The sequence below is a fragment of the Nyctereutes procyonoides genome, unplaced genomic scaffold, assembly GCF_905146905.1.
Source record: "Nyctereutes procyonoides isolate TBG_1078 unplaced genomic scaffold, NYPRO_anot_genome, whole genome shotgun sequence".
Lineage (NCBI taxonomy): Eukaryota > Metazoa > Chordata > Mammalia > Carnivora > Canidae > Nyctereutes > Nyctereutes procyonoides.
The window spans coordinates 21,252,600-21,270,196 of NW_026575140.1; the positions used below are offsets into that span (position 1 = coordinate 21,252,600).

Below are 17,597 nucleotides of genomic sequence, written 5' to 3' on the forward strand. Positions count from 1 at the left end.
CTGAAGCAGCAGTTCTTAGGCAGTGGTGGGCATCACAGTGTTTGGGGGCCCCTGAGCATTGCAAACTATGGGGCCCATGCAGCACTCTGGGCACTGCAAGGAGCACACTTGGCAGAATGATGTGTAAGGATGGTATTTTATTTGAGCTGGTTTTCCTTCCCCCAACCACCCACTGTCTGCGTGGCCTGAGCACGGAGTCCCCATTTACCCCGTACATCGACTGTGTTGTTTAAAGCCCAGGTTTGCAGGCTTTCACCACTCCTTCAGCCCACACAGATTGGGCTTCGTGCTGACTCCTCTGCCGTGCAGTGCAGTGCATGCGTGTGTCCATGAAATGTGTTGTGGAGAAGAACTGTTCTGGGTAGGATACTCCGCCTTTCAGTGGTGCAGTCACACCCTATACAGGGTAAATATTTTGGTAATAACTGTAGCATATTGAAATGGAACCATGTCCTATCACGTTCTACAATATTCTGTGATCCGGTAAGATTAAGGATTGAGATGTGGAAGGCACTGTGTCTATTGAAATAATTAAAATCTTGTACAAGCTGCATGCCACAACGCATACTAATGTCTGTTTTGATTTCACAATGCACACCATAGTCTCCAGAAGGTCGCCTCCCCATGTGGAGTGTTATTCATTTCCTCAAGTACATCCACGTAGTCCATGTAGCAGCATTGCACCCTCGAAGCATTGTGGGTTAGGTGATGCCTGAAAGCACAATGGATAGTTTACTTTTAGGTATAATGATAGAGAAATTAATTTCTCTTTGGTGACTCTTTTCAAAATAAGAAAAAAAAAGTGCTCAGAGGCCAAAGGATTCAAATAGTCATATTGGTGATTTTATATGAAAATGTGCTTTTAGATATAGCCATCATTAGTATTCCTTTTTCAGGAACTTCTTGTGGTTGGGAAGGTGTCCTATTGCCCCCCCCCCCCCCCCCCCCCCCGTATGATCACAAAACAGATGAATTGGGAGACTGATGGCATCCCTTCCGCAGCTACCTTGCACATAATGGTCCCCTCTAGGGGGCTGCTTTTTAAAAGACTTCCAAAGTGAAAAATACTCAGTTATTTGTAATAGAGCACAGTTCTTTTGGTAGTATGAAATTTTTTTTTTTCTCTTAAGTATTTGCCATTAAAAGAAGTCAGCCTCTTGTGCTAGACTCAGGGAGATCTTCAGGTATGCATTACAGATAATGAAAAGGCATGTGTCCTTTGCTTCAGAATTTTAACTGTTTCATCAGATATCAGATGACACTGATGCTTGACATCTCTTGAAAGATGCAGCTGATTCTATAACTTAATCAAATTTCAGAAATGTGAACTAGGAAAAAAATGTACATTTTGTAACGGATGGAATGTGTAGATTGTCTATATTCCCAATAGCCAGTTGGCAGTAGCCAGTAACCGAAGTATTCCAAAGAGAATTTTCAGAGTTTGCAGTCCTAATTGTCTTGCCATTTTTGAAAGTATTTCCACTACCCATGGAATTGACCCACTGTGAACTCATTAATGCACATTGACATGCACTTATGTCAGCCCCTCTTCAGACTTTAGGGAGGGTTGTCAGTGGAGAAGATCAGGAGATGGAGGGTTCCAGAGAGTGCCTCTGAAGAACACCTTTATAGAGAGGGGAATTCTTGGTGTAATGCATACTTTCGGCATTACTCAATCACTAGTTAGGGAAGCCATAAATAGAGTAATAACTTTAAATGCCTAAGGTACTAGTAATGATTTTCTTTTTAAGTTGTCCAAAATACATATACCCTAGTTTCAGTCAGAAAGTAAGCCAATAAAATCAGATTTCATTGAGGGGTGTTTTTAGGCAGAATATGATGCCTTTTATTATTTCATTTACGTTTTGACCTCTTGAAAGTCTCCCTTAGCCACTCTAAGAGCGAAAAATGAATACAGTCTTCTGGTTTTCTAGCTCTAAAATTAAATATGGTTTTATAGTTACTGTTTATTTTTGGCAAATTATTTGCCACAGAAATGAACTGTCCTAGCTGTGTTAATTAGAAGACTTTAAGGGTTTAGTTTCAGAAAGAAAATGATTATTGAGACTTTTATAGTTTGTGTAGCTGTGTTTGTAGCTAATGGCATATTGACTGATCATTTTTTTTTTTTCTAAACAGGACAAGAATATCAGAGAATTGAATTTGGTGTTAATGAAGTAATTGAACCCAATGACACTTTGCCGAGAACTCCCAACTACAGTATTTCAAGCACATTGAATCCTCAGGCCCCTGAATTTATTCTCAGTTGCACAACTTCCAAAAAACCCCCTGATGACCTAGATAAAGAAGCTACCTACAGCTCAGTTGACTGCCAGTACCCAGGCTCTGCCCTTGCCCTGGATGGCAGTTCTAGCGCGGAGGTTGAAGTTTTAGAAAGTGATGGTGTTTCGGGTGGTCTTGGACAAAGGGAGCGTAAAAAGAAGAAAAAACGTCCCCCAGGATATTACAGTTACTTGAAAGATGGTGGTGAGGGTAGTATTCCCACGGAAGCCCTGGTCAATGGCCACGCCAATTCAGCAGTCCCAAACATCGTAGGCTCAGAGGATGCAGAGTTAGTGGGTGAGGTGCCCCCATCGGGGACGCCCAGGACTTGTAGCAGCCCTCAGGATTCCACGGACTTCGTCAGTGACGCTGTGCCTGGTGGGCCTTTCCCTGGAGCCCTCGATGGTGATACCAGGACTGCTGGGCAGCCTGAGGGCTGCCACGGGGCTGACTTGGAACAGTCCTGCCTCTCTACGGAGGCTGGCAGGGACAGCCTGTTGAGGACAGCTGTGGCTCAGCCTTACATGGGAACTCATACTACTGAAAACCTTGGAGTTGCTAACGGACAAATACTTGAATCCTCCGGTGAGGGCTCAGCTGCCAACGGAGTCGAGTTGCACACTGTGGAGAGCACGGACTCGGACCCAGCTAAGGCCGAGAGCGCTTCCCCTGCTGCCGACACCCCGGCCTCTGTGGCAGGCACTGCTCCCACCAGCCAGCCTAAGTCATGGGCCAGCCTTTTTCACGATTCTAAGCCCTCTTCCTCTTCACCTGTGGCTTCTGTGGAAACTAAGTATTCCCCTCCTGCCACATCTCCCCTGGTCTCTGAAAAGCAGATTGAAGTCAAAGAAGGGCTTGTTCCAGTTTCAGAGGATCCTGTAGCCATAAAGATTGCAGGTATAGTTCAAAAGATACAGGTCGGAAGTGAAGATGGGCGCAGATCTGAGGCTGTCTGGGCTGATAAACTTGTGCTAGATTGTTACCCAGAGCAGCAGTCGGTGACCTGTGTGTTCATAGGAATTTCTCAAGAATGTCTGTATCTTAAATGCTATGTCTAGAAGGAAAAGGATGTCTAAGTATAGTGTGGGTCGGGGTGGGGTGGGGTGCAGTTCCTACCTTTATGTTAGGTGAACAGTCCATGTCTATTACCATCAGTCCTTCTCTGTTGACAGAGTGCTTTTGATCCAGTAATTTTGCTCCAGCAGGTGACTGAATGTACTTGTCCTGTGTTAACACCTTCGTGTACATTTGCTATGTAATCCTTGATTTAGACTCCTTTTGCACTGTTTCTTTTCTGTATTTCTTAGATGTAAGAAAGCATTCGGGCTTTTTTCTTATTATTGTCTATTTTGGATTGAGTTAATGGATTTTATTACTCAGTTGTAGAACACCAAAGTCAGCCCTTGACAGGAGAAGAAAAACTGCAACAACCTGGGCCAATATTTTAACCTCAATATGAGAAATGCATTAGTGGGATGCTTTTAAAAATTTGCCTAAGGTCAAAGTTATGAAGGTGTTATACTTTTGTTCTTAAAAATTATTTCACAAAGGAAAAAAATCCTCCAATTTCTGGGAAATTTTCTCAGTCTTCATTTAAAATAAGAAAAAATTCATTTTAAATGTTTTGAAATATTTTTAGTCCTGTAACTTTAAATGTGGTTTGACGCCTAGTCTGTTATCTTGTATGTTTGTTAAAATCTAACCTGCTGAAATCTGTTAACGTGCAGGTAAACTGCTCTGGAGGGCTCTCAGTTAATTGTATTGGGGGAGAGCACCACCAGGCATAGTCTCAAGTATTTTTGAATTGAGATGGTGCTCCCAGCAGGTTGGTTTCCTTAATCCTAGTTTGATTGGTCGAGTTAAGAAGATGTTTTAATTATCTGAGCAAAAGTGTAGTTTTTAAAAAATACTTCATTCTTTTGAGCCTTTTTATGGAACCTTAGGAATATGGAACGTAACTGCTGACAGTTTTGAGTGTTGCTTCCTGTAAAACCACGCAGCAGAGGCCCTGGCTAAATGACTTTTGGGATCACACACAGCTTAGGTGAAGTAGTACTGCTTGGGATTTTTCCTCTTTGTCATGTTCTCCTACATAGAGGTTTAATTTATAAAAGTGATGAATAGTATTCAGTTTGTTATAAATAAGATTCACTACAAACTTCTCTTGAATGAGCATGCTTGTAAGCATAGGCCCACTTGTTTTAAACAGCATTTAACTGTGTGAGATTCTAGTTCCATTAAAAGATCTGTTGATTGACATTTGTTATCCTAGAATTAGCCTTAGGATCTAACTGGTTCTACTAAAAGAGTAATTTTTATGTTTATTATTACATTTATTAACTTTGGGGAAAGAGGCAGAAGGGAGCAGTTTAGACATCAAGTTTATTCTTTTTTGAATTTTTAGAATAATGTCAGTATCCACAGTTGATCCTTTTTTTTTTTTTTTTTTTTTTTGAAGCCCAGGTTCATTTAATTTGGACGTCCATATTTCTGGATTCTTTGCCCTATCATTAAGTCTGTGCTTCATAAATGCCAACTAATTTTTGTATAACCACCAGTGAAATACAAATTTGGGGGACAGACCAGCTATAAATAAAGATGAGAACACCATATAAGGCATTTTGAACAGAAATACAGCCATCTCGTGATTACTTGTAACTGTTTATCCGTTACTTTAGCAGGTTCTACTTTCACCTTCCTGGTGTAGATTGTCAACATTTCGTTCCCTTGGCTGTTTCTTCTTAAGTGTGAACTCTGATTTAAGGGATTGGAAGGGAAGAGCACTTATCCCAACGCACTGTGTGCCTTCCACAGCCCTGCAGGAGATGGGCACCTACACAGAAGCCTACCTGGGCGTGCAGAGGGGTCTGGGTTTCAATGAGTAGTTATTGTTAGCCTGAGAGGAAGTATTTGCCACTTTGTAGTAGGAACAGCTGGACCAGGAGGTAAGAAAAAGAAATTTGAAAATCTTAGTAGCTTATGTTTGAAAGTGGTTGCAAAAGATTAGATGTGGCCACATTCAAGAGTAAGTGTGATGAACACAAATAGCCTGGGGGTCATTGGTGCCCATGCTCTTTTGGCCCATGTGATCTTCACAATACAGCGTTTGCATCCTTGTGGTGAACGTTTAACTTTTCCTGGGTTTTTACTGAGAAACATTTGTCATATACCAAACTTAAATTGTATCAAATGCTTTTGAATTACAAATAGAGCTGTTTTGTATTTTATGTTTTTCTTTTAATATCTTGCATCAGTATATTTTGTTTTAAAGGAATATTAATCAATGGTGGGCAAGGAGAAGGACTGAGCTAAAAGCCCAAATAAAATGAATTAAAATTCCAGTGGAAAGAGATGAAGTAAACAGGTCTTTGACACCTCTGAGAAAATCTGTGAGGAAATTAAAGTACCTGCTTCATACCATTTATTATGGATGGATTTTAGTCAAAACCTATTTGATATATGATTTTGCACTGTAGTTACATACCTAACATTTATTCCTGGAGAGAGCAACAAAATTATTATGAGCTGGATCTGCTCAGAAAAATGAATTCCCGTATCCATATTTATTTTAAATGTAAAGAAATATATACCTTGTGATTGATCACTTTTTGGTAGCTTATAAATCATAGTTATACTTCCCTCTTTCTTGGGAGATGACTTTTTAAATCTTTTGCATTTCTTTTTCAGAATGTCCAAAGTAGCAATGGTAGTGATAGTGTAGCATACCGTAAGCTGAAAAGACACAGCACCTGTTTGTAGGAATCCATGCCTGTGGGTGGGAAGTTCAGTCCATATCTGACTCAGTGTGTATATGTTCATGTTAGTATTTCTAGTGTCTCTACTTCTAGAACTAATTGAGAACCCTCCACCTATAGAGCATATGTTGATCTACAGCCAGTGGACAGTGGTACATTTTGGTCACTTTGCTGTCCTCCACTTGACTAGGTAACCAAGCTAGCACGTGTTCTTTCAAAGTAATATAACAAGGAAAACAAGAACTCAGGATGTTGTGGATAGTTGAGGAAGATGCTGGAAGAGCAAGTCAGCAGCATCAGAATGTCAATTACACGCCAGTTCTTGGGCCTTAAGAATTAAGGAAAGTTCTGTATCTTGTATTTTCATACATTTTAAATGTTAATACAACCTCTATATCCTAATTTTAGGAAAACAAAATTTGATGCATAAAATACTCTTACGTTATATTGACTTAAAAGTTCCACTGAGTTTGTAAATCATTTCAGTGGAATGATTTGTGGCAATATATGTTAGCAACATGAGTATGTCTTGAAATACAAGAAAGACTGTTAACCAACTCAGGTTTTTTTATACACTGGCAGATTTCATAAGAAAGTTGAATTTTAACTCAGCCACTTAATGCGTAAGCTGTTTCAAAAGTGAAGACAGCAGTATCAGTTTTGTACCTTTCATGTGATATGGAGTCATTCTGGCTTACCGTGCCTTTCCAGTTATATTGTTATGAGAAGGGTGGATTGAGGAGGCCATCCTCCTGAGGATGGGTCTGAGTGGGTCTCAGTGGGTCTGAGTGGTAAATTACACTGACAGAAATGAATTGGAAAGAAGGTCTCTGGAGGAGAAGTCTGTTGTTAACAATCAACTTCTGATTATTTGCCCTAAAAAAAGGTAAAATAGAGAACCACAGTGATGACTGCAGCACAGATCTGTGTTCAGACTTCAAGCTCAGGATGTACTTTGTCTTTTCTCCTTTGGCACCACCCTGCTCACTTTAAATTCTTTTGACCTCAGTAATTACAATGCTTATTGAACATTAAGATAGGAATACAATGGTAGATGAAACCGGAGGCAAGAGTTTACCAAAACATTAAAAGTTTTCATATTGGCTTGTCTGCAAGTCCAGAATGATCAACTTGAATTATAGTAGCAGGATTCATTCATTTTATGAGGGTTCAGTAATAGTGACAAGTGATTATGGAAAAGGATTAGGATTATCTGTGTGTGTGCGTGTTTCACTAGGTGGGAAAAGAGGAACACGCTGACAGATTTTGTCGAGTATTGATGTCTGGCTCAGTTTATAGTTATTGAAATTCTTTAGGAGGAAAGGCCTATAATGTATACTATGTTACAAAACCAAAGCTTTACATTGTTTGGATATTTGTTTCTTAAGAGAAAATCCTAGACAAGATATTTAATTTTTTTTTTAAGATTTTATTTATTTATTCATGAGTGAGAGAGAGGGGCAGAGACATAGGCAGAGGGAGAAACAGGCTCCCTATGGGGAGCCTGATGCAGAACTCAATCCCAGGACCCTGGGATCACGACCTGAGCCAAGGTAGACGCTCAACCACTGAGCCACCCAGGCATCCCTTTCAAGCTTTTGTATCTTTTGAAATGGAACCGTATATATTCACAAAATGTTCAATACTTAATTTTAAGTAATTTAACTTCTTAGAGTACTGAAAGTTGTTGATTCAAAGTTTTCCATAAATTTCCTTTTTCCTTCTCTTCCTATCTGCATCAGTTCTTTTTTAAAAATTTATTTATTGGAAAAAAAAATTATTTATTGGGATGCCTGGGGTCCTGGGATCGAGTCCCACATTGGGCTTCCCCTAGGGAGCCTACTTCTCCTTCTGCCTATGTCTCTGCCTCTCTCTGTGTCTCTCATGAATAAATAAAATCTTTTTAAAAGAAAGATTTATTTAGACAGCAAGCAGTAGTGGGGGGGGAGTAGAGGGGGAGGGAGAGAAACCCTTAAGCAGACTCTGTGCTGATGCAATGCCCAACGGGGGGTTTGATGTGGGGCTTCATCCTAGGACCCTGAGATTAAGACCGGAGCTGAAATCAAGAGCTAGACCCTTAACTGAGCCACCAGGTGTCCCAGTTCTTCATTTTCTAATAAGGATTATCAGCACCTATAACAAGCTGGCCATCCTGCTCGGTGTTCTCTGTACGCTTGTTGCATTATCTTGTGTCTTTGCTGCAGCCATGCATGGTACAGCTTGTTGGCTCTCTTACAAGGGAGGAGCCACATCTTCTGTTCCAGGTTGCAAAATGAATGAAGTGGCAGAGCCAGGCTTTGAACCCTGATTGTCTGGTTTGTCTTCCTGGGCTCCTGCCTTGAGTCTCCTTCACAGGGGCACCTGGAGGCTCTCTGAACAATGTGATAGAATGACCGTGAGAGTCCACTGGGTCATTTACCATAACCAACAACTTTAGTCTCCAGATGTTTAATTCATCCCCAGTGCTCTTAATAAATTCTTTGTGTAGGCCACCCACTGTCTCAGTCAGTGAGTAATGACTGGCCTTGTTATGAGTGTTGTCTAAGGAATAAGATAGAAAAGGAACAGATGTCTGAAGAAAGAGCAGTGATTTGTGCAGAGGGAGTTGTGGGCCAGGGGCCAGTAGGAGAGCCACTAGAACCAATAGGGATGGCAGGATGAAGCTGGGACAAAGAAGGCCTGGAAGTTCGTTACTTGGACAGAGAGGACTCGGCAGAGCAGTGAGCAGTGTGAGGGAGTTGTCTGGAAGGAGGAGATGCCTCTGATAGAGGGTGGAGTCCATGGTGCCTGCTGCCACAGAGAGATGCCATGTCCTGCTCTAGGTGCCTTCAGGGAAGGTTGTTCCATTCCAGCCAGTCCATCTTAACCTTGAGAGTAGTGTTGAGGCTCCTTGCAAGACCCTAATGACAGAGCAATATGCTTATGCCAGTGTAGAGAAAGGTTTTCTAGAATAGCAGCATAATGATTAAGGAAAATTTAGATTGTTCAGTGTTTCCTCATATGTTCTGAGTCTATAAAGATACTAATCTACAAACTTGTAAATATGTACCAGAAACTCTTTTTTTAAGAGAGAGCAGGGGAAGGAGCAGAGGGAGAGAGAGCACATCCTCACCAAGTGCAAAGTCAAGGGGGCTCGATCCTGGGACCCCAAGATCATGACTTGAGCTAAAATCGAGTTGACTGCTCAACTGACTGTGCCACCAGGCACCCCTGTACCAGAGGCTCTTTATGTTAAAGACTTAAAGCTAGTTCAGTACATTCTCTAGTAAATGCCCCGAGTGTCCTTTTGTTCTACATTAAGTGAGTTTTTGCTATGTTCATTTTGTGGATGGATGGCTATTTGGAATGTTCTGTTACTTGTAGTTACTGAACAAACCACTGGGTGATGCTGAGAGACTTGAGTTTAAGATTGTAGAAGCTAATCTGAAATGGCTTTTTTCCTGCCTATTCCTTAAAATAAGTGAACCGAAATCAATGGCCAGAAGCTGGCATTGCTTCAAGGGAAGGGTCGATGTAGAAACTAAAGCTTTCTGTCCAACCAATACACACTGCTTCTCAGTTCAGTGTTGGAAAGAAGTCAGCTAATAGTCAACTTTAAATTGGGTATCTTCTCTGATTCTGTAGGGCTCGAGTATCTCAGCCTGCAGGTGTGCACATTATTCTGGGCATGTAGCTCAGTACAAACCTAAGAGGACATGCGTTTTCCAGTGGAGCTTAGAGCAGTTCTGGATATTTTTCCACCTGTTTCCCTCTTGAGAGTGGAGTTGGCCTTGTCATAAGTGATTTTTTAAAAAATTTAACAAGATTCAAAGTACTTTTGACTAACTACAAACATGGTTTTGAGTCTGTTGAGACAGTTAACAAGAGAGGGAAGTTTCAGATCTTTTATTTCAGTCTCTGGTCATTTTCTTTCCATTTTCCATCAGTGTCTGTACTGAACAGGGATTACTGTCACTAAGCCACCCCCACATCTTTCTTTGCCCCTGCACCCACCTTAAGAGATGTTGCCTCCTTCCATTTCATCTGAAATGGAGGTTGCTGTTTCCTGTCTTTCCCCACCATAAACTGTGGTGAGTCTGCCCTTCCCTAGCCCTCTCCCTCCCACAATCCTATGAGCCTCCTGGTGACCCCATCCTGCCTCAGGCAGGCTTCAGGTGGCAACTTCCCTCCTTGGGGCCCGAGAACCTGCTTCTGCCTCCACTGTGAACACAAACTGCCCTGTCCTTCTAGATGATGGTTACAGCTGCTTCGTGGCTTGCCACTCAGACATGGGTAGTGCTTAGTGCTCCACTCCTGACACATCACTCCTCTTGAGGTGTATGGGTTGTCAGGATGTACACTGCCAGCCCCCAGCTGGGGGACTCTGTGTGTGAGTGTGTATAATCTGGGTACCTCTTATCAGTGCCTCCCAAACTGAACTTGTGATCTCACCATTGTACAAAAACAAAAAGAAACCTACTCCACCGCGTGGAAGACACTGTCACCCCAGCCAGGGACCTTATGGTATCAGCTACAGTTTGCTGTCATTGGGTCCTGGCTGCCTCAGGGTTTCTCCAGTCTGTGCATTTGGCTGAGAGCATCTCCTCCACTGATCCCCCTTCAGCTTAGCATGCACTGGGTTTCCTCTTCTTCACCCCTCTACAGGCTCTCCTGCAGCAGGGCCATCTCTTAGCCACCTCTGTGCTTCCAGGACCTGGTGCCCAGGCAGGGCTCAGCGAATGGCAGCATGTCCTTGTGGTAGGAGGGCAGTTGATTTTGAGTCTTAACAGTTATGTGAAAACTTGATATTGCTGTCTGTACCTATAAAAGTGCTATGGCAAAGATTCATGGGGTCATGCTAGAGTTTCGGGATTGGTGCTTATTTGAAAATGCACAGAATTTTTTATTCAGAATAATTGCCAATCTGTGGCACACACTGGAGAGTATGGACTGTTGTGACAACATGCCCCAAAGACAAATGTACCACTCCATTGTAAGTAGGAGGTCTCAAGTCCACGGGGCATGTTAGTACGGAAACCTTTGAGTGAAAGGGTTGTAGAGTGGAGCCTGTTAACTATTGAGAGGAAAAGCAAACCAGGTCACATGTCTGCTCAGGTGCACAACCTGTACCAGTTCCATAACTCTGGACCTGTGTTTTCTCACCTCTTGTAAAGTGAGGAGGGTTACAGTGTCTCCTTAACAGGGAATGATTATGAACAGTGCAGATGATGCCCCCAGCACAGTGTCCACCACATATCTGGTGCTGTCTGCACTGGGGGCTCTCAAATGGAGCTTATAGTTCAGTTCTGTAAGTGACGTGGTCCTCCCTGAGGCCGACTACTGTGCCCCGTAGTAGGAGAGAGATGACAAGAACTTTATAAGCCCAGACTGACTGAATAGATCCCATTGGGTTTTCTTGAGCCTGTAATGCTTTACTTTTTATAAATGGGAAAATTATTTTCTGTGCTTCCTTAGAGGAAAGGGGGCATTTACTCTCAGAGGGCATTACTCTCAGGGAGTGTATGCATGTGGATGTTAGAATTTTGCAAAGTAATTCCTTGAGTTAACGCTGAAGTCTGAGACCTGCCAGTCCAGCTGTATTTTATAAATGAAAAACTGCTTTTGTTTCCGTTGTGCCTTGAATGGATGCTGGCATTATATATACACTTACTTTTTCTTTTCTGGTACACAATTTAAAAGTAAAGGGAAGCAGTGTGGAATGGCCACAAATCACAGATTTCAGGTGCTGGCTGTGCTGCATATCTCCTGAGTGATCCCAGGCAAGCTAGTTAACATTTCAGAGATTCTGTTTCCTTAATGGTAGTTCTTCTGGATTAGTAGGGATTAGGTATAGCCACATAGCAAGTATAAGTTGTAAAGCACTTGCTGAATGTGGAAGATGTTCATAAGTTGTGGCTGTCACTGGTACAAGACTCATAATGGGACACAGGGAAGCTTTGCCTTGTTTTAAAGCATTTCTGAACAAAAATATTTAAAGCATCTAATTAAAGTATTAAAGCATTATATGAAGATGGCATTCACATCTGAATGTAGAGAAGACCGTAGAGAAGAGGGATGTCAGAGGATGCATCTGAGGATAAATGTATTTCTCAATGGAATAAGGGCATTCTGGCACACAAAACATTCCACAAATTGGAATTCTAATGAAAAATACAATTTAGTTAGTATGAGACAGTTGTCTCAGAAAGGTGTATTGTCCCTCACTGCACAGAGATCACTGTGATATGTTAGGTGCCATGGTGGGTGCTGGGAGTACGCACTGGTTGAGGGCTCGGGTCCTGCCCGTGAACTCCTTCCTCCATAACTGGTGTCTGATGGCCTGCGCTGTTTGCAAGGCCTGCCTCGCCAGCAGTGTGCAGGGGGGAAGCCTGTGTCTCTCATGTCTCTGTCACCTGTGTTACCAACGTATCTCAGCCTTTTCTGTTTCTTGTTAAAGTAGTTCTTGTGCTCCCCAGTTACATTCCTATGGAAAGATAAGTAAATGTTGATGTTTGGGGGACAGAACATTAAAACATTTTTAATCCTTAAATACTGTACACAGTGTTGGACAGCACGCAGCTTCAATACAGTGTGCCTTTTCTTTGAATATGTGCTCTCTCAAAGTGTTTTTTTTTTTTTAACACTCCCACAGAGTGTAAGAGTTTACTTCCATGTTATTCACTAGATGTCATTAACTTCTTAAATATGCTTCTTCACTCTTTCAGAGTTACTGGAGAATGTAACCCTAATACATAAACCAGTGTCATTGCAACCCCGTGGGCTGATCAATAAAGGAAACTGGTGCTACATTAATGCTGTATCCTTCTCAAGTGCTGTCCCCAAGGCCGGCTGGCTGCACCTTCCCCTTCCTCCAGTGCCTTTGACTTCATTCAGCTGTCCTGGAGTTTGAGTCCAAAGACTTGCTTCCTTATTTAGTCTGCCTACCTTATAAACAGAGTTATTCCTGACCCAAATAAAGATGAATTGTTGACTGGTGAGTGACAGAATCAGGTGACTTTTATTTGCATTAGAATGGCCCTGACTAGTAGGGCAGCATGTCCATTTACAGTTGGAAATACTTTAATTGATTTATCTTGGTCTAATCAAGTTTCCGTATGTAAATGCTGATTGCAGAGTAAACCCCGATGTCGAAATCACAAGACAGTTATCCTCGTGGTTGTTAGGTTTATTCCTTTCTATGTTTACATCTGTTAGTCTTTCAGTGTCTTTGGTTTATGTAGTTTTATATGCATTGGGTTTAATGCATCTTTCAGAAATTTGGAGTGTGTTTCATTTCCTTTACACTTCCTTACTGCCAATACTTAGACGCTGCAGGCACTGGTTGCTTGCCCTCCGATGTATCACCTGATGAAGTTCATTCCTCTGTATTCAAAAGTGCAAAGGCCTTGTACATCGACACCCATGATAGATAGCTTGTAAGTAAGGTGCTTCCAAATGTATTAGGGGGCTGGGTTTTTTTTTTTGCCTCTGATAATTTGAATTCAAATAGTTAAGCAGATGGGTCCTATAATTTTATTTTTTTTTAAACGGTACTGTTCATGTTTTTATTGGAGGTTAACCAGAAATGGAACTGGAGCATTGTTTATTTGTATTCTTCAAATTTAGTTACATAAATGTAGTGTTTACCAGTGTATATTACTCACAATATACCAAAACCTTATGTAGAAAAGATTTAAGAACTCAGTATTATAGCATCGGTTACTTAAAATTCTCCATCTTCATACTAACAGTCTACTTAGCTATCGAGGCTCTTTAGTAAAAGATCTTTTTAAAAGAATGTACTAAACTTTTTTTCCCCCCGTATTTATAGTGTTCGGCTAATGAATGAGTTTACTAATATGCCAGTACCTCCAAAACCCAGACAAGGTGAGTGAAAATGAGGTCTTCTGATGCCCATTACATATGGACAGCAGGGGGTCAGGTGTCTGAATGTCATGAATTCAGTCTTGTTGGAAAAAAATGTTTCTAAAATGCAAGGTGCTACACTATTCTCAGATTGTGTGGGGGTGGAGGGGGAGTCCCAATTCTGCTTTTTGTTTTAAGACTTCATTTTATGAAAATCTGTGTTCTGTTTCCATTGCAGCTCTTGGGGATAAAATCGTGAGAGATATCCGCCCTGGAGCTGCTTTTGAACCTACGTATATTTACAGACTTCTGACAGTTATCAAGTCGAGCCTGTCGGAAAAGGTTTGGCACTGCTCTCATGCAGCCAGTAGAAAATTCCCCTCTCCAATCTCTGCCTGCACTGTTGCTCGATCAGCACTCATTCTGCACTTTCAGGCCTGGGATTTGCTGGGCGTTCAGTAGATCTAGGCTTGTTATGGAGTCAGTTGCTTGAATGAATATTAAAAATATGATAATTATCATAATCAGAGCCAGTTCATTCCTCATTTACTGTGCAACAGCAAGTACTCTTATAAAAGTGCTTTCCATCCATTAGTTTACTTAACTCTGTGAGTAAGGTATGATTGTCTCCTTGTTACATTTAAGAAAAGTGAGATCTGGGCAGCCCTGGTGGGGCAGCGGTTTGGCGCTGTCCTTGGCCCAGGGCCTGATCCTGGAGACCTGGGATCGAGTCCCATGTCAGGCTCCCTGAATGGAGCCTGCTTCTCCCTCTGCCTCTCTTTCTCTCTCTCTCTCTTTCTCTCCCCCTCTCTCATGAATAAATAAGTAAAATCTTAAAAAAAAAAAAAAAGAAAAAAAAAGTGAGATCCTTGTCCAAGGTCACACAGCTCATAAGTGCAAGGCCTGGCGTGACAGCCCCTTAACCAGTGCACTGCACTGCCTCTTAGAGCATGGTCATGGGGCCTGGGTCATGTCAGTGTTCAGGAAAGCTAGGTTTTCATTGTACTCACATGTTTTAGTTCCTTGGCTTTCTTTTCTTTAAATTTTATTTTATTTATTTATTCACGAGAGACACAGAGCACGTGCGAGAGAGACAGAGACACAGGCAGAGGGAGAAGTAGGCTCCATGCAGAGATCCTGACGTGGGACTCGATCCCGAGTCTCCAGGATCACAACCTGGGCTGAAAGGTTAAACCGCTGAGCCACCCAGGCTGCCCTCCTTGGCTTTCTTCTTTGCACCTTTGGTCATACATTTTGCTTCTGAAGGCATGGGACCAAGGGCTAAGGAGGGTCTTCTGCAGACTTTATGATGAGTCAGTATAAGCAATTGAATGGTGCTTAGGGAAATTACTTAGAGATGATTTAGAAATCATAAAAACAATTCCGCTGAAGCTAAATAAAGTAATATCGAAGCTCCTTGTTTTGAAGAAGGGTAAATGGCCAGGACAGTGTAGTAAGATACCACCAGGGATGCTTTACTGGGCATGTTGTAGCTGTCAGTGCTTAGCTCAAAATTTACATTTCGCAGGTAATAAGTAATGTAGAGAATGTTAGGAATGCATTCTGCCCTCAAAAAGCTCACTTGTCCAATAGGGGAATTAGATATGTAATCTAAGAAGACAGACAGCAAGAGAAGTACTAAAATAGATGTGTACACCGATGCTTTAGAAGCTAGAGGAGGGTCACCCAGCTCAGGTGGAGGCAGAGGTAAAGGAGTGAAGGTGAGGGGGCATCCTGTGGTTGAACCCCACTGAGATCCTGCCTAATAGTTAATGTTCATGGACAGAGGTGTCTTTCAAAGTTACGTGAATATTGGCTGTGTTGTGTCCCCCATACCACCTTCAGGTTTGGTGATTCAATGGAAGGACTCACAGGACACAGAAGCTGTTATCCTCACAGTTAGGATTTAGTACAGTGCAGGGATGCGAAGCAAGGTCAGACATCCACTGGGAACCTTGAAGCTCCTCTCCCAGTACACCACAGAGAACACATTAATTCCTCAGTATCATCAGCATGTGACAGCACATGTGAAGATGCTGTCTGCTACAGAAGCACATTGAAGACTCAGTGCCCAGGGGATTTACCAAGGGCTGGTCAAACAGGCATCCTCTGCCTGGCGCAAACCAAAATTCCAGACTTGCAGAGGGAAAGCAGATGTGCACCATAAACCACCCTGCATGATTTCAGCACAGTCCCTTTTCACTTCTTGGAATGGGGGGAACCCTCCCCAAAGCCAAGTTCCCAGATGCCAACCAGGGACCAGCCCAGCAAGCAGGCCTTTCCAAGAACAGTAGCACTCTTCATGCTTCTTGAGCCAGTTTCTGCTGTTTTCCACACGTGCAGATCATGCTCGGCACCAAACAGCTGCTGTGTGGAGCTGCAGTTCTGTGTGGAGCAAACAGACATACCTGGAGACTGCAAGAAGAATTTGAAAATCCTTGGAACATATGGTTATTCTCCAAAGAATGAAATAGGAACTAATCCCGAGATTATGAGACAAATAACTGACAAATAACTGATCTGTAAATTATTTTGCTAATGTGTGTGTATATCAAACTGTTAGCTAAATCTATGAATCAGTAGAGCTTTTCACTTATAATTTAGGTCCTTCCCCTCTGTAACAGTTGCCCATCATCCAAAATAGGCACACAGGGCTGCTGTTCACAACTCCCAGGGTGACCATTACCCCTGGGGTTGCGCGGTGAGGGCCTCGACCTTTAGTTCCTGTTCTTTTTCATGTCAACAAGAGAACAACTGTTAACTTTTTTATCATAAAAGTAATGTATGTATATATATATTGTAGAAAATCTCAAAAATCCAGAAAAAAATAAAAATTTCTACTCTACCTTCCTACATAAAGGTGTAATGGGTCCCTCCCCCATGCTCCTTCCGCCTCAAGCCACCCATTTCAGTGATCAAAGGAGAGCTCATGTGATTTCCAGAAACATTTTACATTAAATCTTGTTGAAAGTTTAAGGGAGACCTAGTCTGAATATGCAGGTACAGCATTCATTCCCTGCAGGCCTCTCATGGTGATCACTACAATTAACATGCTTGCGTCTGGCCTTTTCAGGGTCGACAAGAAGATGCTGAGGAGTACTTAGGCTTCATTCTAAATGGACTTCATGAGGAAATGCTCAGCCTAAAGAAGCTCCTGTCACCGAACAATGAAAGTAGGTTGTACTCTATTTGCCACACTGTGAGGACCTTTCCTTCGGAATTACTTTTGAACCAATGTCACCTGCTCACGTAGTATGTTGCTTTTTCCCCAGATCATTGACTCTTTGTGTCCCTTCCTCACTAGGGCGACTCTGGATATCTTTGTATTGCTTATTTTATAGACCATTGAGAATGTTCTACTTGGATAAATCAAAATATATCCAGAACCTCTGCCTTTTTTTTTTCCCTTCAGCTTTTAATTAGAAAAATGATCAAACATCCTGAAAAGCTGGGAGAATAGTTTGGTGAAACCTGTATCAGTATTGGATTCTGCAGCAGCTCACTTGTTGCCATGCTGTTTCTTTCTGTTCCCACACGCAGTTTCCTGAGTGACACAAATTAAGTTGCAGATAATAGTTTAGCTCACCCCTAAATGCCAAAGCCTGCGTTTCCTGAGGATGAAGATGCTGTCATGCAGGACCAGAGCCCTTTCCCGAATTAGGAAAACTGGCTGTGGTTGCACAGTACCACCCCCTCTCCCGTCCACCTTCAGAC

At 42.1% G+C, this 17,597-nt stretch overlaps 1 protein-coding gene across 1 annotated transcript in view; it reads left to right on the forward strand.

The window, feature by feature from the left end:
• Positions 1–17,597, forward strand: part of USP10 (ubiquitin specific peptidase 10) — a 73,615-nt gene that overhangs the window by 44,636 nt on the left and 11,382 nt on the right. Inside the window, exons 4-9 of the mRNA XM_055304868.1 lie at positions 2,140–3,180; positions 12,743–12,834; positions 13,344–13,453; positions 13,849–13,904; positions 14,122–14,225; positions 16,957–17,056. Coding sequence (XP_055160843.1) covers positions 2,140–3,180; positions 12,743–12,834; positions 13,344–13,453; positions 13,849–13,904; positions 14,122–14,225; positions 16,957–17,056 — 1,503 coding nt within the window. The remainder of the gene's footprint in view (positions 1–2,139; positions 3,181–12,742; positions 12,835–13,343; positions 13,454–13,848; positions 13,905–14,121; positions 14,226–16,956; positions 17,057–17,597) is intronic.